This window comes from Cyprinus carpio, chromosome B6, assembly GCF_018340385.1.
Source record: "Cyprinus carpio isolate SPL01 chromosome B6, ASM1834038v1, whole genome shotgun sequence".
NCBI lineage: Eukaryota > Metazoa > Chordata > Actinopteri > Cypriniformes > Cyprinidae > Cyprinus > Cyprinus carpio.
In genome coordinates, this window is record NC_056602.1 from 19,007,839 (window position 1) to 19,029,009 (window position 21,171).

At 34.4% G+C, this 21,171-nt stretch overlaps 2 protein-coding genes across 6 annotated transcripts in view; both read right to left on the reverse strand.

The window, feature by feature from the left end:
• Positions 1-245: 245 nt before the first annotated feature.
• hsd17b7 (hydroxysteroid (17-beta) dehydrogenase 7) lies at positions 246-6,682 on the reverse strand. Of its 2 annotated transcripts, none has more exons than XM_042726070.1 (9): positions 6,602-6,682; positions 5,646-5,849; positions 5,077-5,169; positions 3,670-3,784; positions 2,075-2,269; positions 1,862-1,966; positions 1,699-1,755; positions 1,356-1,454; positions 246-1,130 (listed from the first exon to the last, which is right to left on the reverse strand). In XM_042726070.1, exons 1-9 carry the CDS (start codon positions 6,637-6,639, stop codon positions 1,017-1,019), a joined length of 1,020 nt encoding a protein of 339 aa, XP_042582004.1. In that variant the 5' UTR covers positions 6,640-6,682; the 3' UTR covers positions 246-1,016. The 2 variants fall into 2 exon arrangements, with proteins under 2 accessions (XP_042582004.1, XP_018960707.2); XM_019105162.2 differs by having other exon boundaries at positions 6,480-6,618.
• Positions 6,683-6,789: 107 nt separating this feature from the next.
• ddr2a (discoidin domain receptor tyrosine kinase 2a) overlaps positions 6,790-21,171 on the reverse strand; it is a 32,350-nt gene continuing 17,968 nt past the window's right edge. The window contains exons 3-17 of one of the 4 annotated variants that reach the window (XM_042726074.1): positions 18,606-18,708; positions 17,793-18,024; positions 15,791-15,938; positions 14,964-15,066; positions 13,933-14,116; positions 13,482-13,722; positions 13,320-13,385; positions 13,064-13,176; positions 12,109-12,274; positions 11,795-12,021; positions 10,703-10,830; positions 10,354-10,551; positions 9,932-10,166; positions 9,654-9,803; positions 6,790-9,236 (exon numbers count right to left, since the gene is read on the reverse strand). In XM_042726074.1, the coding sequence (XP_042582008.1) occupies positions 9,105-9,236; positions 9,654-9,803; positions 9,932-10,166; positions 10,354-10,551; positions 10,703-10,830; positions 11,795-12,021; positions 12,109-12,274; positions 13,064-13,176; positions 13,320-13,385; positions 13,482-13,722; positions 13,933-14,116; positions 14,964-15,066; positions 15,791-15,938; positions 17,793-18,024; positions 18,606-18,708 (2,426 nt within the window). In that variant the 3' untranslated portion in view covers positions 6,790-9,104. Of the gene's footprint in view, positions 9,237-9,653; positions 9,804-9,931; positions 10,167-10,353; positions 10,552-10,702; positions 10,831-11,794; positions 12,022-12,108; positions 12,326-13,063; positions 13,201-13,319; positions 13,386-13,481; positions 13,723-13,932; positions 14,117-14,963; positions 15,067-15,790; positions 15,939-17,792; positions 18,025-18,605; positions 18,709-21,171 lie in introns of all 4 variants that reach the window. The other 3 variants (XM_042726072.1, XM_042726073.1, XM_042726071.1) reach the window with 3 other exon arrangements.

The following is a 21,171-nucleotide window of genomic DNA, read 5'->3' on the forward strand; positions in this document are numbered from 1 at the left end:
GCTGGATCAACCGACACGCACTCGCATCGCTCCATCCTACATTGTGGTTTAATACTGTGAAGCTTAAAGAAAACACCACAAAGTATGCTCCAGCTTAATTACAGTTATATTCATAGTAATTTACCCAAACATCTGCACGATTAACCAGATGACTCCTGCGTCAAGACAAAGGTAAGACTGACAAGTCGTCGTATTTCATGTACTCAAAAATCTCTAAACTTATTTACAAAGCATACAAAGTCAAGTTGGTTTCAGCATGCACGTTTCTTTATTAACACAGGGATGCATCTTTATGATCTTCGTCACCATGGCGACCCATCAATATCTGAAATCTCCCTACATTGCCAACTCTCATCCAGAGTATTACAATCATTAGTTTCTGATATGTATATTAATTTAATGCTATGTAGTTAAATAAATTGTTACAAGGCACTTAATACTATTTTGTTGCATTTGATTTGTACATTTGGAATTGAAACATTGAGAGCTAACACAGAAAAAAAGAGAATAGAAGTCTCAGTTGCACATGTATCTGTACTGCGAGTGTATCGCAAGAATGAGTCTTTAACTTTTTTGTTTGTTTGTTTGTAGAAAAAAGGATCAGATTTGTAAAATACTGTCCAGGTAAAGTTAAATTGAAATCTTAAAACAAACACTATAAAGAGTTTATACTTTTTGGGTGAATTATTAATTGTAAAATGTACATATAAAGTTCCAGACACATTTTTATTCACTGGAAAGACCAGATTTGGTTTCCTTTTTCACAGCCTGTGCTTTTTTTCGTATTAATCAGAAAATCTTGGAAGAAGGCCATTTGGGGGCAAAATAAAATGGACATTAAAAACAGCTAAAAATACATGATTGTAGTTCCATTTTCATCAGAGTCAGAGACTGACTACAATGGTAAAAACCATTCAACTTGGAATGCACTGCACAAAACCAATATAAATTGCACAATACGTATAAGTAGCTCATACATGAGAGCAGATAGAATGCATGAGGTATTGAGTCCATATTTAGTTTTTCGCTTTGATATCTACATCCTCGCCTCTCAGTTTCTTCCGCACTGTATCCTCAAGTTCTAATAGCTTCACATAGAGGGCCTCTGACATGTTTTCATCAATATCCATCTGAAAACACACAAAAAGCAATTCATTTATGGACAGTATCCATGATGAATGGTACGAACAAGAACAACAGCTGAGAAACATGAAAGTCCATGCATTCCTTCACATAATTAACCAAATCACAAAGCATATAAACCCTACTATGATTTGCTTTTTAAAATTGGATTTAAAACATACTAAAATTGGCATAAAAAAGATAAGTGAGAGAATCTGACTGTCAGTTCTAACCTTGTGTGGTTGGGTGTAATTGTTTCCAAGCCCAGAGGTCAAACTGTGGTATTTGGCCATCGGGTCCAGTGACTCGGGTTTCTGCATGAACAGCCAAAACTGTGTAATAAAAAACAACAGATGAAAACTGAGACAAGGAGAAAGCAATGAGGCCCAGACAACCGTGAATGAACTGAGTCATTTCTCCAACTGCTTCAAAAACTATTAGAATCAGAGTGGTTTCACATCTTGTGTCATGTTTTCTATTCCTTCTACTATGAAACATTTACAGTGTCACCGTTGAACAATTCATGGTTAAACTTGATGATGATATATGATTGTTTGTGATGGTGCTTGTACTTACCAAAGCATCTGCTCCATTGTAAGGTGAGAGGGTAAAAGTGTTGGTAAAAATCCTTATCTGATGAGATAGGATAGGACAGGACAGGACATTAACATAATGTTAAATTTGAGTTACTTTTCTATTATCATGTTGATATTCAAAATTAAGTAAATTGAGGACCTACAAGCCACATAATTGGCATGATGAGAGTCCAGAAGAATGATGGTAGAATGCCATAGGTGAGGTTAGTCATGACCAGACCAGGACAGATCACTGATGAGTACAATCCCTGTGAACAGATCATTGGTATTCATCATTAAATCACAGTTATGATAATAATTAAGGTATAAAACATGTCATGCAATAAACCATTTTCTGTAGGGAACTGTGAACTTACACGGTTGTTGTAGTGACGGTTTAGGGCTAAACTAAGTAGATCAGACGCATATTTCGAGGAGCTGTAGGGCTCACGGCCTTTCTGATGCTGTATGTCATCTAGACTAAAAGCCGATCGCCGGGCATTGCTGGAGGATGTCCAGATCACTAGAGAATTGTGGTCCATCTGACACAATAATGGCTCCAGTTCTCTCACCTGTCACAGAAGCAAAAAATGAAGTTGCATCAGGGTTTGTACTGCTTAATTTCTGCACCATTTAAAGTGCTAAACAGAATTGCAAAAAAGTTTGTCTCCATTGTTTGGCCACACTGTAATCAATCAAAAGTTAAAAAAAGGGTAAAAGTTTAAGGGAACCAGCTTCAGGAGATTTTTGAGTTTTCTCAACTTGTTGTATTCAGTTTATACCACAAACAGTTGAGAAAACTTATTTAACAATTTTAAGTTTTCTCAACTTTTGAAAAAATAAAAATATACACTACTCTTTTTGTTTTTGAAAGAAGTCTCTTACACTCACAAAGGCTTCTAGATTACAAAAGTGAAATATGATTAAAAATTTGAATAGCTGTTTTCTATATTAACATATTTTAAAATGTAATTTATATCAAGCTGAATTTTCAGCAGCCGATACTCCAGACAGTCATGTCACAAGATTCTTCAGGCATTATTCTAATATTCTGATTTGGTGCTCAAGAAAGAAATAATTTTTATTATCAATATTGAAAACAGTTGCATTACTTATGTTATCTTATAGTGTTTTTTTCTGGATTCCTTGAGAAATAGAAAATTAAAAAGAACAACATTTATTTGAAATTGAATTTGCTGAACAACAATCTTTTTGTAACATTTAAATATCTTAACTGAGTTTATCAATTTGATAAACATTTCTTAAAAACTTTCTAAAAAACCAGTATTAATTTTTCCTAAACAAAATATATATATTAAATCATAAAGAATTTCAGTGCGTGGGGTGAGATAGAACCAGAGGGAAACTTGACTAGAAATACAAGCCTCACTCCTCCTCACTCGGTGCCGTCCCAGCAGAAAATCGATACGTCTCGTCTGGGCTTCGAGGACACTGAGTGTCATATCTACTGCAACTTTAATGTCTGAGCTACTTGAGCCACAATAACACAACTGTATAAAGAAGCACGAGGAAAGAACGCTGCTGCCCGACTTCCAGCACTGATGACCAGATGCCTTAGAGCAAATGAATGAGCTCTTCAATTAGCAAACAGCAACACTTCACAAAGAAGCACAGGGCTGCAATTTGAGGACTCAAAATAACTTCAGCACTAGAGACTTTCGGATGAATTATTGATCGGGACAGCTGCCAGGGAACAAGTTGTTGGCAACAGTGTAATAAATCCTGTGGCATTTATGGGTGAAATATTGTTCCAGGAGATCTTTTTGAGGAAGATGATTTGTTTGATAGCGTTGCATGGAAAAGACAGAAAAAACTGAAGTGTTCTACCACATCTATGCTCCTATGGAAATAACATAGAAAAATAAACTACTTTTATCAATATTTGTTATTACGTCTAGTTTATTTTTATGCATGTCACAGAAACACACTCATTTCTAATCCATCATCTTACCAGAAGGAAATGACCAAATAGATTAGTGGCAAACACCTCCTGCAAACCATTGGGTGTGACCTTATCTTCCTGGGTCAGAAGACCCTCCCCCGTGGCAAACATGTGAACCACATTACTGATGGGAAGAAAAATATAACCATGAATTATTCAGCCAGTGTTTGTGGGTCTGGTGGGCCAGTAATTCAACACAATCAAACAATTTTGGTAAAATACTCAACAGATCTATACTTCATACCAAATACAAGAAATATAAACAGCATATATGGTTAATATTTACCCTTTACCTTTGTTAGATCACATTTATGAATTAAAGTGCTATAACCTTGTGCAAAAATGAAAGGGGCAGAAACACAAAACACACACTTACACTCACACTCTCTGTCTCTGTCTCACACATACTAACACATACTAACAGCAGGTCCAGAGAGTAAGAGGACAGAGTGAAGGTACACAGGACCTAAAATTTCCACATTTTTATTATCCCCGTGTCCAGTGGACCTGTACATCTTGTATGTAATATAAATGTGTAGGGGAGACATTGTGTAGTGTATAGTCATTTAAAATTTGTTCTGATATAAGTTCTTCACAGACACAGAGCCAAGGCTAAGGCTAAGTTTGAAATAAATAATTAATCGACATCGTTTTCATTTTTTCTGTATATATATATATATATATATATATATATATATTAGACACACACACACATATAATAATAACTATACTAACTTATACTAACTTAAAAGACGTATATAAGGTATGCAACGATTAATGCTTTAAAAAGTAAAATACTGAATCACTGTATGATGCATGATGGATGCATTATAAGCAAATTTCGAGTATTACATGTATAAAATAAATTTTATTAGTATGCACAGTTTATGTACTGCATTGTAATATTATGTTCAAGTATAGAAAATAAAATGATAGTAATATCAGATTTACAGTTATGGAATGGAATGCTGGAGCACAAACTTGCTTTATAGAATATATTTAGAAATTATGAACCAGTTCAAAAATTTGGGCACAGTAAGATTTTTTACATTTTTATCTGAATTCTTTTGTCTCTTATGGCCACGATGCATCATATTGTGATATACTATTACAATTTAAAATTATATTTTCTATTTCAGTATATTTTATATTTTAAATTTATTGGCACATGATCCTTCAGAAATCATTCTTATATGCTGATTATGTGCTCAAGAAACATTTATTTTATTATTATTATTATTATTAATGTTGAAAACATAAAACATTCTACTACTACTACTACTACTACTACTGTCTTCACTGTCACTTTTAATTAATTTAATCCATCCTTGCTGAATAAAATTATTAAAAAAAAAAAAAAAATTTTAACTGACCCAAAAATTTGAAATGGCAGTGTTAAAGAAAGAAATACTGTACCTAGAAAACAGGCCTTTATAAAAGGCTTTGTGATCTACCCTGGGATTAGGCATGATACCAGCATTGAGATACAGATAGTCCAATCTGTTGTACCTGTTGAGGGGAAAAAAGATGTTTTAAAGAAGTTTAAGTTAAATAAGGCTTTAAAGTTTATTTATTATATAATATTTCTATTATATCATTTATTTAATGTTATACTTTAATCAGACTGGAGGCTTCAAATGTGCTTCTAAGAGACACCTAATCTGCTTAACTTTGCATAAATTCAAAAGTACCCAAACTGTTCAGACAGCATTGATTCATGCTTGCTAATAATTGTAGTGCACAAAATTTTAATAAGCATAAGTGAGATTTCAGAACTACAGTGCAGTGCAACTTAAATTTTAGTCTGTTCCTAACATAAAACTGAGACGACTTGAAAAGACTTGGAACATAGTGGATGAATCAATGTATTACTATTATGGTGCTTTTTAGGACCTGACATCCCCCTGGTCACAAAACTGTATGAAAAGCATGAAGTCTATCAAAATGATAGTGTATTTTGGCAAACAGGGACTGGGATGTCTTACTTCTGCTTGAACTCCTCAGCAGCCCTGAGCACAGAGCGCATGTTGCCCACGTCTAAGTGCAGCAGAGTAACCTGAGCTTGAGGGTGAGACACTAGAAGAGCCTGTCGGGCAGCCTCAGCTCTCTGCATGTTCCTGCAGGCCAGACAGAGCTGCAGCTGGGCATCCTGGCTTAACAGACGCTCACACAGAGCAAGGCCAATACCACTGAACACACAATAAACACATGCATGCAAACAGGTTCATATGGAGTGAACATACACATGTATGCAAACAGGGTTATATGGAGCGAACATACACATTTATGCAAACAGGGTTATATGGAGCGAACATACACATTTATGCAAACAGGGTTATATGGAGTGAACATACACATTTATGCAAACAGGTTCATATGAAGTGAACATACACATGTATGCAAACGGGTTCATATGAAGTGAACATACACATTTATGTAAACAGGGTTATATGGTGTGTACATACACTTATGTAAACAGGGTTATATGGAGTGAACATACACATTTATGCAAACAGGGTTAAAAGAAGTGAACATTAACATGCAGAGAAAAAGAGACAATATGCAACATGTTTTCTCAAGTAACGTTACTGGTTATATGAGAACGCAACTGCAGAATAATACACTTTATAAACAAATTATTCCTAATATCTTCCTTTCGGTCTCTCTCTCTCTTTTTTAAAGCAGAAATATTATTGAGAAGTAGCGTAAAAGTTATCACTACAATAATAACCGAATGACATTTAAAACAGTGATGTCTGACTATTATAACTATAACAGTGATGTTAAACTACTAAGTAAATAATTAGACAATTCGTTACCTGTTTGCACCGGTTACCAACACTACTTTCTTCATCCTACCTTTACATTCATACAATATATCACTATGCTACCTGTGATACTGTCCTTTCCCTTCGTAACCGTTTCTAACGCGGTATTTCACCTGTGTCTGTGTATGGATGGCGTTTGCACAGCAGCCATGGTGTGATTAGCGATCACTCTTCTATCGGCCAATCAGATGTTTCTGTTCTGTGACGTGACCTCTACCCTGACCAATCCAGACTTAGCCACTGTCAGACCAGGCTTACCAATCGTCGGAAAATAATGCTATAGCAGAAAATGATCAGAAACTGAATGTTGCAATCAGATTTATTTGACAGGTAACCAATGCACGAAATGAAGCATTTAAAAAGCTAATGTGACCCTGGAGCACAAAAACAGTCATAAGTAGCACAGGCATATTTGTAGCGATAGCAAAAAATACGTTGTATGGGTCAAAATAATAGATTTTTCTTTTATGCCAAAAATCATTAGAATATTAAGAAAAGAAAATTGACCCTAATGACTGGTTTTGTGGTCCATGGTCACATATTTGAGTACACACAATGTTAAAATGAATGTCTTGATACACTCTAGGCTGTACACAAATGTCAAATTCACAAATACACGTTTTATTACTGTAAATGTATGAAATCCGTGCTTTTATAATTATAACATGTCTACACAACAAGTTTAAAGGTTCATCAATTTATTATCTTATGTACAGTTTCCTAACATATACAATAAGTTGTTAGAGAAAAATTGTTAGAGGACTGCTAATAAAAAATACAGTACAAAAGATAGATTAGAAGGAATAAGCATCACCTAAAGGAAATTTTGCTATGAATAAAAGAAAAAAAAGATCCAGTTTTTCCATGCATTGAGATAAGATGTTGTCAATATAGAGATTATGAAAAATTTTCTCTACTCACAAATATGTTTTATAAAGTGGAATGTTTTTGTAAACAAACTCAAAGCCTCAGAAAGGGCTATTACGGTTTCATGTGGTTATGGTTTAAAGGAATAACATTTAATAGACTTGTTGAAAAACCAGCTGATAAAACATAAACAGTTCAGAATTAAAGCACATCTATAATGCAACTTCATCAGTCATGTCAAGAATCCTAAAATTAATCTATACACAAAGATAAATGACTTTCAAACCCACAACCAAAACACTTATTATAGACTGGCAGATATCTCAACCAACCCCAAAAGGTGCACACATTTTCAAAAATATGGTCATATACAATAACCTTACAAAAATGATTTACATGTATACACGTTAATTACAAAACAGACAAAACAGAGTGTCCCATTTGTAGCACTTTTCACATGCCAAAACATATCACAACTTACTATAAACCATCATAGTGCATCTGTTCAATACAAATCCAGTATTTATCCCACACTATAGCAATCCAGCACCACCTAGAATATACTCTAACATAAAAGTAAGACAAACAGCTTTAAAATAAGCTTATTTAATTTTTTTTTTTTTTTTTTTTTTTTTTTTTTTTACAGATAAACAAAATTAGCTGGTAATAACAAATGTACTTACTACCCCATTTGGCCTAATTTGAGATTAGATGAAAATATAGGACAAATGCAATGAAAATGTGAAATTAGCATTCAGTAACATAACTATATCTGATTTCATCCAACTTCATGCAAATATTGTACAACATTTCTGTAAAAGAATTATGGCTATTCATAGCTCATTAAGCTGAAATGCAAAAGTTGTTTTGAGCAAAGAAAAAATAAAAGCAAAAATGAAATTGACTTAAATAATAACCATTATCACCCTAACAAGATTCTTTAAACAATAAACCAAGAAAAGCAAAACACTAACATAATGCAGTATGCTTAAATATAAACACAATATATAGCTAGTTGCAGGATAACACTAATATATATTTTTTACATGTACAATTTTAATTGAATTTTTATGATTTTGAATTTGAAATTCTGTGACAACCAGATAAATTGGCTTTCTGTTAATCCACTTGAGTGCAAGTGGTCTTTGCAGTTTACTACAAAGAAAAGAAAAAAGTAAAATAATAAAATACTTTAGCATTTTCAATAAATGAGATGAAAATATACACAAACGTCAAGAGACATCAAGATAAAACCAAAGGTGAATCTGAATGTCAATTAATGATTCTTATTTACATTCAAGCTGTCTTCGGCCTCAAAATACTGAAAACAACATTAAATTGGAAATAATAAAAGGCACATTAGTAGCCGATACCTTGTTTTTTGGCATTTCCTCTTCCTATTCAAAAGTATTCTTTTGTTATTTTAGAATAGTTAGAGTTATTTGGAGAAAATACACAGTGTGTAAAATCCAATTATTCTGTGATAAAGGTGCCAAAATTCATTGCTACATTTTCTTTGTCCTAGTGCTGCCCAGGTATTGAAGACACTTGGTTATGGGGGTGTAGTTACAATATAAATCAGTTTGCCTTTGCACACTCACAGTGAAAATTGCTACAGAAAAAGGACAGATTCTGATCTAACTTATATACGGAAACATATAAGTATGTGTTACGGTGTATAGTTGACTGGAGTCCTGTGGGCGCACTGAAATGTCTCTGGAAGTGCCACAGTTGGCACATAAGTGGACACTACGGCTTGCAATCCAGTAACGTGTGATGAATCTCCTGGAAGGATGGACGCTCTTTGGTGTTCCTGTTCCAGCAGCTCAACATGAGCTTGTAGACAGGGTCAGGACACATTGGTGGCTGAGGCAGGTATATCTGAGAATAAGAAGTGTTACACTATTTAAGGTTAATTATTCAATTTCTCATATATTATATTGTTTTGGTCTCTAAAAATCTACAATAGAGGTTTTCTGGTTTTACATGAATCCTATGTTTTTCATTTGCATTTTCCATAATGTTGATTTTCAGTAAAGTGCACAGAAACCAAAGTTCTACCAAGGTTTTAAACACAACAGGAGGGTTAAAACTGTTATTTTTCTCAGTGTGAAGAGCAAACCAAACAAATGTTTTTGACTAAGAAGAAACTTTAGTACAGTGAAAAGGTTCAATGGATGTTAAAAGTTCTTCACGGAACCATAGATGTCAATACAGAACCTTAATGGATAAATAAGATCAGTTTAATCAGGTCTCATCCACCTCTACACAAAAGCAAATAAGCAGATATACTTGTACCTGTCTCCTTTGATCCCGAAAGAACTCTCCTGTGTTTTCAATGACCTGCTCATCTGACAGCTGTGAGTAAGGCTGCTCTTTGCAGAAGGTAAGCATCTCCCAAAGGGTTACGCCAAAAGCCCACACATCACTGGATGTGGTGAATTTCCCCTGTAAGGACAAAAATCATCCTGTGTTAGACTTTTATAGACATGGAATCTGTTTTTAGAGACAAAAAGATCACTAGAGATTCATTTGTAGCCAAAAAATATTAATTTTATGTTGTGAATGTGTCTGACCAGAAGAATGCTCTCCCAGGACATCCAGCGGATGGGAAGCACCGCTCTACCCTGGATACGGTAGTAGTCTCCGCTATACAGGTTCCTACTCATCCCGAAGTCTGCAATCTTGATGGTGTAGTTCTTTCCTACTAGACAGTTGCGTGTGGCCAAGTCTCGATGCACAAAGTTGAGTGATGATAGATACTTCATGCCTGAAGCAATCTGTGTGGCCATGTGGTGTAGGTTACTGTAACTGAAACAGTTAAAGCAGAATGTGAGTCATAACCTGGTTTGCTTTAGAACATTGCTTAAACATTCAGTTTAGCAATAAGGTGTTGCTTGTTGATTCATCAGATTTCTGTTTCCGTTCGTAATAATGATAATGAGTCCATCTTTCTTAGTGATTTAGAGTCACAGTCCACCTCTGTAATGTTATCTACCTGACTGTGGGAGCATTGCTGAGGAGAGCAATCATGCCCTCAGGCTCATGGCGAGACAGGAACTGATTAAGGTCTCCGTTCTCCATGTACTCTGTGATCATACACAGAGGGTCAGAGCTCATACACACCGCCAGCAGCCTGATGATGTTGGGGTCTTTCAATCGTGACATGATCTTTATCTCCTTCAAGAAATCGTTCCTGTAAAGTATTGAAAAAAAGGAGCTATGAATAAGAATGCAAATTCATGAATATTAAAGCAACAGCATGCATTTGATGTTCATTAGGATGCAGTGACAGTGTTGTACTTTAATTTATGGAAGTCATGATTGTGACATTTGGGCTTGCAAACCTAGCATTTTTATTTGCATCCGCTCGAAGCATTTTAACAGCCACAAGCACTGTTTGGTTTTCAATGACATCGAAAGAGAATTCCTCATCCATGAAGTCCTGCATGCCTTCTGCTTCACACAAATGCACCTGGCAACACAGAAAAACAATCATTTAGCATATTCACCCTGGTAACAGAGTAACATATTAAATTCATTTATTTCAAGTATAATTCAAATATATTAAGATATTCACTGACATATTGCTCGAGACTTACTGATATAAAAATCACAATTAAACTTTATTTGGAGTACTACTTGTGCACAATGCACATTTCTTAATATTAAACCTTAAACGTGCTTTTATTGATGAGGATTATATGATCCTTGAATATTATCGATCTTTAAATGCAAGATACTTAAAGTGTACCTAAAGTTTGCTTGCAATAGCTCCACTTAAGCACAATCAAATATACTTCAGTATATCTTTATTTAATCTTCAGCACTACTTCCAGACAATTACAGTGCATTGAGCATAAAATTAGTTGTTCCAATTTAGCAGACTACCAGTTTAGTATACAATTACAATTGCAGGGTATTTGTATTGCAGGTAAGTACATAAATATGTAAATGTACTTTTAGCATGAAATAAATGCATTTCAAATACATTTTAGCATATTTATTTTTCACTAGGGCAGATATGATTTAAATATTTAATTTAAAATAATTGAACGTGCTCTATAAGTTTAAAAAGTCTGGGGTCAGTATGTTTTTTAAAGAAATTAATACTTTTATTCAGCAAGGAGACTTTACATTGATCAAAGGTGACATTAATAATGTTGCAGAAGATTTCAAGTCTAATAAATATTATACTTTCAATACTTTCAATTCGTCAAAGAATCCTAAAAAATGGTTTCCCCAATATTATTAATAATAGCAATAATTAAAGTTTCTTGAGCACCAAATCAGCATATTACAATTATTTCTGAAGGATCATGTCACACTGAATCATGTCACCATCACTGGAATAAATTACCTTTGAAAACTTTTGAACAGTATACAGAATAGGATTTTTTTCATAAATGAAAATTTTTGTTTGTTATTTGAGAACTGACCTCTCCAAACTGCCCTTCTCCCAACTTTTCTTTAAAGGTAAGCAGCTTCCGAGGAAATTCTTCCACAGCGACATCCTTCCCTGACAGCAGGTCCATGGTGAGGGCGGACACTGCGTAAGTGTTGCCCCCAGTTACACCCTGCAGGTTGACGATGTCTGCCTCAGCGTAATGTGGAACTCCCTCTTGTACACTGGCTGGAGTGGACTTGGAAGCTGTATTTGTTGAAGCTGCAGAAAAATAAACATGTATATATGCTATTGCATAATATGTATGGAATACCCATATATACCCCATACATCGCTTCTGGAACTCACCGGTGTCCTCTGAGGTTTGGGAAAACTCTGGCAGTTTGCGAACCAGGCGGGATGGCTCTTGGTAGTCAGGTCCCAGAGGGAAGATGCGCTCATAGGTAGAGTTGGACTCTTGCTCGCTGGGCACTGAAGAGGGGCTGTTGTTGTTGTTATAGGTGAAGGTCTCACTCTGTATTGACAGACTAGCAGTTAGTTCATCGTCCAGCATCCTCCGAGACACCTGGAATGAAGGATGTTTAGTGAAAAACGCTAAAGAAAGGCTAAAATATTAACAATTAGTTTAATGTGTTATACAGCTATGAAAACATATTTACAATCCACTTATGCATTACTGTTTTTTTTTCATTCATATGCAAAAATGCATCACACTGTCTGTTTCGGGGTCATGCAGTCAGACTACAATAAAAGCTTTTCATAATCCACCTTGTTTTATATGTTAAGGTCTGGTGCAGAATGAACATTATATGAAGTTCATTCGGGAATATTCTGAGTTAAAGACATCATATGACGTCTTGACTGTACACATAATTGGGCAAAATTAAATTTAAATGTTTTTAAAAGAAGTATTTTATGTTCATATAAGTAATATAGTAATATTGTTTAATATTACATTTTAAAATAACTATTTTCTATCTTAATTTATCTTAAAATGTAATTTATTTCTGTGATGGAAAAGCTGAATATTCAGAAGGCATTATGCTACTCTTCAGCATCACACGATCCTTCAGAACCGTGATTCATTTTATTTTCAAGTCTATTTGATGAATGGAAAGTTCAAAAGAAAAGCATTTATTTGAAATAGAAATAGTTTGTAACATTATAAATGTTTTTACTCTAACGTTTGATCAGTTTATTGAGTCTTTGCTAAATTAATGTATTAATTTCATAAAAAAAAAAAAAACACACATTTTTAACATTTTAAAGCTATGAAAGCTTCTGCCAGACACAAGCTTCTCACCTTCTCAAGCATCTTCTGCCACACTTGTCTCCATAGTATAATAACAATAATGGCCACTAAGATGAAGATGATGGCAACCAAGCAGCCAATCAGGATCCGGGTGTTGCTGTCATCTACTTTGTGGGTGGGGTCATCCCCTAAGAAGGGGATAAAGAGAAAGATAACCTGATGCTGAAATTACACTACAGAAAAGGTGAATGAAGTTAACTGCTGGTTCTCAACATATGACTGATTCAGGAACAGCGGGAAATCTGACCTGGCTGATTGCTGATGGGAGGACCGGTTTTGGGGGGAGCCAAGGTTGTGTTGTACATGGCTGTATCTGAAATGAGTGTGTTAAAACAGCCATTATACGATGACTGTGCCATTAGGAAACAATTTGGACAGCGTCGTTGTCTTTGCATGAACATTGACTAACCTGACTGGAAGGTGATTTCACTAAACATCATCCAGATGTCAGAAAAGTAGTACTGGCACTTAATAGCACTGGCCATGTGATTGTAGAGTGAGACGGTGACGAAGCGGGCACTGGGGTTGACATCATCCATCACGGGGCTGAATGATATGGGTGTAGCTTCCCAGTCCAACTCCGAGCGAAAGTAACACACCACCTTCTGAAAGGTCTTCACTCTTCGGGAGAACATGTTGTTGCAGTGCACCTGAATCAATTTGGATTAAAAGGGAGAGAGAACACAAAGCATTATGGTGGGTGTATATAAAGGAGAGTTGGGTCATGTAAACCTTTAAGTCACCCAACAATTTGCAATCACTTAATCATGTAGTTCCAGCAATTAGACTGCACCCTTTGAATTTTATATGACTGAAGAAAAGAGAATCATCAGTGTAGGACATGACAGACAGATTTCTACCTTCATGGTGGTGAAGTTGCGGGTGCGGTCAAACTCAAACATGATCTCAACATAACCATTGGGAAAACTCTCGTTGCTCCAGCCGACATAGTCATAACCAGGCCATACATTGTAGACGTGACTGTGTGTGAAATCATCGAGGCCACACATGCCATCCGTCAGCTGTCCAAGTCCTTCTGTCATACTACAGGGGAAAATAAAGCCAGCATACATATTTTTGCATATATACAAAAGTTCAAAAATTTGGGAAATTAATACTTTTATTCAGCAAGGATGCATTGATTGGTCAAATGTGACAATAAATGATTCACATTTGATCAATTTACGAACAAAAAAGCTATTTTATATAAATTCTGTTCTTTATATTCATCAAAGAATCTTGGGGAAAAATGTATCAAATGTATTAAATGAAGTCTCTCACATGTATTTAATACCCTGACTACTTAAAATTGTGTTCTGTTTATATCATATCGCCACTAGATGGAGCCATTTAAACATTTCTCTTTTTTCCCCTCCCAGCAATGACACAGGTTTCTCTTGTGATTGTTTAATGACTATGAATGTGTGGATTTTTACTTTGCACTTTTCTGCCAGCTCTGTCAAGAAGGTAAACACGCTTTGCACTGTGTCATGGAAGGTATTGTTCAGGAAGCAATGAGTCAAGTTCTCCTGTGAACACTGAAACCACTGTGACTTTCTCTGGTCTTGGCGCCTGTCGTCATAGCAACAAGGCAATAACAAACTGGCTATAGTTAGCCTGTCTGCATTGTGTAACTGATCTGGGATCAATTTTTTTGCTGTGCCAGGCATCAGGTAAACAAGTCAGTTGAAACCATTCTGATTCTGAATCAGTAGTCAGTGGAGCTACATTGACATTTAGTCGTAGATTTAACATTTTACATCATATTTTGTAGGTGTGGAATAAGACTATATTATGTCAAAGCTAAACCGCTACACACTCAGACTTAGATTGGTGTAACGTTATTGGTGTATCCTGTAACTTCCTCATTCATTCTCAAGCTTGTACTGACCTGTAACTCATCGCTCCATCATACACTGAATCATTCAGATGAACATGCTGTCCATTTAGAGTCATCTGCTGGCCAAGTGGAGAATTATATGAAACCAAGCCATCTAGAAACAGACACAGGAGAACACGGTCAAAACTTTTTTTTTTTCAGGTGTTTGAGGAGGTTCTGCATTATGACATAATGCTGATTCATCCCACTGAAGGACATTAAAGTTGTCATTACAAAAGGATAAAAATCTCATCTGCATTCACATTTTCCATAACAGCATATATCACATCACTGCAATATTTTTCTAATGTCACAGAGAGAGAGAGTTTGCAAGGGTTGTGAAGACTGTGTCCTCCTCAATATCATATAATTCAGTGTAGTAAATATAATGAAAATGTTGCGGTGTCGCAAAGACCACATGAAATGTAAAATGTACAATTGTTCTCTTCTGGGAAAATAGACAAAAAAACTGAAGAAAAACTGAAAATAGTGTCGAGTGATTTCATTGGCAGTGTCCTTAAAGGGACAGTTTACTCAAAAATGAACCTATATGAATTTCTCTTCCGTGGAACACCAAAGTGGACAAAACAAGAATGATTTGAAGCATTTAACTCAGGGATCCACAAATCTGGCCCACAAGATCCACTTCCCTGCAGAGTTTAGCTCTAACCCTAATCAAACACACCTGAGCATGCTAATCAGTATCTTCAGGATCATTAGAAAGTCACAGGTAGGTGAGTTTGATCAGGGTTGGAGCTAAACTCTGCAGCGCATTGGTCCTCCAGGGCAAGATTTGAGGAACCCTCCACTTTATTTAGTTCATTAGCTGTCAGACTTACCTAGCCACTCACAGCCGTACAGTTCCACACGCATACAAACGTTCATGGAGTGATCGATGACGGGCATGAAGCGGACGAAGCGTGCAATGATGGGTGGCTCCATGTCCTTCAGCACAATGTCATAGGCATTCCTGTTTCCCTCAATCACCTTCACAACAGAAAAAAACTTGCATTTAGATTTTCAATACACATTGCAAAAATTATGTGGACACCTAAACAACTAACATGTGCTTGTTGAACAGTAAACATTTCATCAAAATTGTGTGCATTATCAGTCCTCTCTAACAGTTGCACTTCTGGGAAAGCTTTGCTGGGATTTGCTCTCTTTCAGACACAAAAGTGTCGTTGAGGTCAGGCACAGATGTTAGACGATGAGGCCTGGCTCACAGTTGGTGTTCCAATTAATCCCAGAAATGTTTGATTTAGTTCAGATCTGCACACCAGATCCAGTAAATCACCTCTTTCTGGACTTCGCTGTGTACAAAGGCACTCATGCTGGAACAGGAAAGTCAAGTCCCATCCTGAAAAGGTTTGTCTACAGAGATTGTATGGGTGTATGCTTGATTGGATGTAGGTGAAATAGTCAAACACAGTGATGGGTGTCCACATACTTTTGACCACGTAGCGTATGACTGCTGCATCACATTCACTACTGACATATTTTAGCTACATCACATTCAAATGTGACTGAGTTTTTTGTATTTTGAGTTTTTATATTGTGTTCTCTAGACTAATTTGCAACCATTCACCTTGCAAAACAAATTTGCACAAATAATACTATAAAAACAATAATAATAAAAATGAATATTAATAAGACATTCATAACATGAATATAATATAATATAATATAATATAATATAATATAATATAATATAATATAATATAATATAATATAATTAGGGCTGTCAAATGATTAATCGCGATTAATCACATTCAAAATAAAAGTTTTTGTTTACATAATAATAGAATATATGTGTGTATAATGTGTATATTTATTATGTATATATAAATACAAACACATGCATGTATATATTTAAGAAGAATATGTTATGTTTATATATTAAATATATTTATATATAATATAAAATATAAGAATATAAATATATAAATGTATATACATGCAAATATTTTTCTAAATATATACTTTATGTGTGTATATTTATATATACATAATAAATATACCCTGTACACGTACATATATTATGTAAACAAAACTTTTATTTTGGATGTGATTAATCGTGATTAATCATTTGACAGCCCTAAATATAATATAATATAATATAATATAAACAACTTTTCTATTTTAATATAATTTAAAATGGAATTTATTTAGACTTCAGTGTCACATGTTCCTTCAAAAATCATTCTAATAATCTGCCTTGGTGCACAAGAAAAATGTCAATGTTATTAAAAAAATTGCCACCGAGTAATATTTTTTGTGGATTTTTTTTCTTTGATAATTGAAAAGTTCACAAGAACGGTATTTATTTGAAATATTCACAATCATGATCAACTGAATGCATCCTTACTAAATAAAATTATTAATTTCTATACATTTCTATTAATAATATAATATAAAAAAAAAAAAAAAAAAATAATATAATATAATACAATATAATAAAATATAATATAATATAATATAATATAATATAATATATGTTTTCATAATATCATATAATATAAATGTTTTTAATATGCCAAAACAACAACAACAATAATTAATAATATTTATTAATTATAATTTTAATAAAAATCTTTATTAAACAATATTATTAAAAAACATTTTTTTATTATTTTTATTAAAAAATATAAGAATTACATGAGTCTATTAAAAAAAAAAAAACATTATTCTTAAACCAGTCAAAAAGGTAATCAGTTAGTCGGTCAATCTCTTTATTCTTCTTGTGTCTCTTTAGATAAAAAGATGTAATTAATATGAATATATAATCAGCTGATGTTGGGTTTTCTATGATAGCACAGAGGCCAGTGTTGCAGCGGGTACCTCTTTGCCCTGCCTGTTGCGCCAGGAGATCCAGCGGCTGCCATCACGACTGTATTTGATCTTGTATGTCTGGGCAAACTCATTCCCAATGCCCCCCGCGTGACGTCCCTGAGTGCCCACCAGAGTGATGAAGTGCAGAGAACGAAGGTCTATCTGCAGGAACTCGTTCATATTCTCAGGTTCTCCTGCTATCTCAGGACACCACGCACCATCTCCTTCCTCACAGTCCAGCCTAAGACACAAAGAAAATTCATAAAAGAATAAAATACATGCAAGCATGTATTTAATTTATAGCAATCTCTCTGGGCCCTTGGCCTCTGGGCTGTACCACAGAGACTGTAGGCTGTAATTTTCACAACTTACAACTTTCAAAACTGTTTGACGTCAGTCTATACTGATTTTTGTTTTTGTTTTTTCCCCAGAAACACATTTCATCAGCTAAACAATCAGTATGTTGTTAAATGTACAATCAATTTAACATACTGTACTTCTATTCCTCAAAGCCTCGTTTTCTGACAAAAATGAAATATGGCACTACCTCGACTGGTCTATAAATTAGTCTAAAATAGTTCATTCTGGTGAAGGGGAATGTGTTGGGAACACTTAGAATCAGTGAAAATGCTGAAGTAATATATGGAAGAAGCATAATTACATCATTTTAATGAGGCCACCCATATTTCCCCAGATGTGGTTTAATCCCACCAAGATAACCTGTACTACAGCTCATGGAAAATACTTAGGGTGTGTATGTGTGTGTGTGTGTGTGTGTGTGTGTGTATGTGTGTGTGTGTGTGTGTGTGTGTGTGCTCATACCTGCCATATTTTGCTGCTGTGGAGTCAGACCACTGACTGGAAGCAGAAATATCTTCATCTAAGATCTGGCCTCTGGACATTCCTAACGGGGACCGACACACACCTGTATAAAAAAAAAAAATTAGTGCTTTTATGCCTTTTTTTTAAAGTCCCATCCATCTTGCAGATATAAATCTGAGCAACTTATAAACATGCAGGCATGATATTTAATATCTACACATAATTTTCATATAGCATTTTCATTCCTACTTCCTATGCATTTGAGTGGCTTCCCCTTATTTGACTGAATGAACAATAGATATGATAGTTACTAAAATGTAAACACTTTTAGCACTTTTATGAATAACATTTCATATTACAGATTGATTCATAACTCCATGCAAGAAATACACAACACAGAAATGCAAAATGTTTGGCTGACGAATAGATAAATATTTTATATATACTTTTTATATTTCATCATTATAAACTGTAAAAAGTATATAGGCATAAATATTTTTCTTTCTGTTAATTTAATGGAAAACAGCACATAAAACATGTCAACATGGTTTCTATTACTTTTTTCCACATTTTACTTCTTGAATTAAATATTTAGAATCTACAGTACTTGGCAACAGTGGCTGGTTGGTTGAAAGTTAATAAGTCAGAAGGTGGACAAGAATAAATTAAATAGATTTTTAAAACTGATTTATAGTTAGATTTGGCCTGTGAGAGGAAATAGGTTTTGAAGAACTCTTGGGTAAACAAGAATGTAGGGCTTTAGACCACCATACCACCAGCTGATGACTGGCACAATTTATCCATTTGATTGAACAGTATATTTTAGAATCAGTATTTTTGATTGCAATATCACATAATACTGCCAGAGCAAGAGAGGATATTTATATAAACTCTCTTAATCTTTTGCAATATCTCTTTTTCTTTGAGTGTCTGTGTGAAGATCCGGACATGTAAAAAAAAAAAACGTGTACAAGGACACTCCTATTCCAAGTGGCCCCTCCATTTCAACAAAATAGCCTTTGTGATCCTGCCAGCAATAGCAAGGATAGTGGTGAAGGACTTTTTGTCTCTCTTTTCATTTTTTTTTCTGTCTCTCCTCCAAATGTTTGCTTAAAAGTCAAGATGGGGGAAACCTCAGAGGCTTGGTTTTGGCAATGACAAGCTGATATAATCCAAAACGAGCTGAATCCCCCAACAAAAAGTTCTTCCAGATGTAACAGAACAGCATACTCCTCCCCCATCACTCACTCACTCTCTCTGGCTGTTTCCTTAACACACATATGTACTCATGCTTAAATATAGACACATATTTATAAAAGCTATATCTATCGAATACTCACAATTAGTGCTGTCAAACGATTAATCGCATCCAAAACAAGTTTTTGTTTACATAATATACAGTGTGTACTGTGTATATTTATTATGTATATAAATAACAACACATGCATGTATATATTTAAGAAAAATATGTTTATATATGAAATATATTTATGTAATATAATAATATAAATGTATATACAAGTAAATATTTTCAAAATATATACTGAATGTGTGTGTATTTATATTTATGCATAATAAATGAACACAGTACACATAACTATACTATGTAAACAAAAACTTTTATTCTGGATGTGATTAATCGCGATTAATCGTTTGACAGCACTACTCACAATATATTCATAATGATTTTTAAATTTTACTATATTAAATGATAACAGTACAAAAAATGATATTTTTTAAATGTACTAAAATGTTTCTTTTAAATGTTAGATATTCAAGTAATATGAGTAAATAAATGACATTTAAATAATAATTAAAACGTAATTATTTTAAACTAGAGTTGTACTGTAACTTACATGCCAACAGTGACTGATGATTTAAATATTCTGATATTAGTTGTTTACACAAAATCAAAAGGCGGAAAAATACTCATGTATATCTAATGTATAATAGAAATAATATTTTTCTTTCAGAAATTTCATACATTAAATCACTCGGTTCTAATACTCAGGCACAAAGTGAGAAAATGTATGCGCTTTCGTAACTCAGAGCAGAGTTTTCATAGCTTTGTGAACGCAGGCAAAGCAGTGTTAGACAATTGACACGAGAGCGCCACATAGATCAAATGTCTTGCGAATGTCCCGTACTATTCGGCTGCAGACACAGGGCCATATGTGTATTGACAAATTGTTTCACAAAGCCACAATAAAAAAAAAAACAGTCCAATATTTGATTTAAAAATTACTCACATTATATGCAAATATGAACATAAGGCAGTGTACACACAATGATTAAACCAACAAACTGAATTTGTGGTGAATACTAATTAATAGTTTAATAAAATTAAACTAAAAAGTGCTTGTGCAAATTTACAGGCTCTGATCTGAAATGCAGCCCATTAGAGATCTGTAAAGAATCATACATTCACAGCTATGTGTATGTTTTTCTACTCTCCAAGAGTGGATGGTTACAGCCTCACTATCAGACGGAGTAAACATTCAGTTACTGAGTCTAAAAATATCCCTCACTTTAGAAAGGTGGAAAAATACTCATGTTGTGTGAAGAA

What these genes read in the sequence shown, in the direction of transcription:
- hsd17b7 (XM_042726070.1), bottom strand. Translation starts at nt 6,639, where the DNA reads ATGGCTGCTGTGCAAACGCCATCCATACACAGACACAG. An exon ending in GCTGAGGAGTTCAAGCAGAA is followed by an intron (nt 5,170 to 5,645) that starts GTAAGACATCCC and finishes TCCCCTCAACAG; the next exon opens with GTACAACAGATTGGACTATC. An exon ending in TCATGCCAATTATGTGGCTT is followed by an intron (nt 1,756 to 1,861) that starts GTAGGTCCTCAA and finishes CTATCTCATCAG; the next exon opens with ATAAGGATTTTTACCAACAC.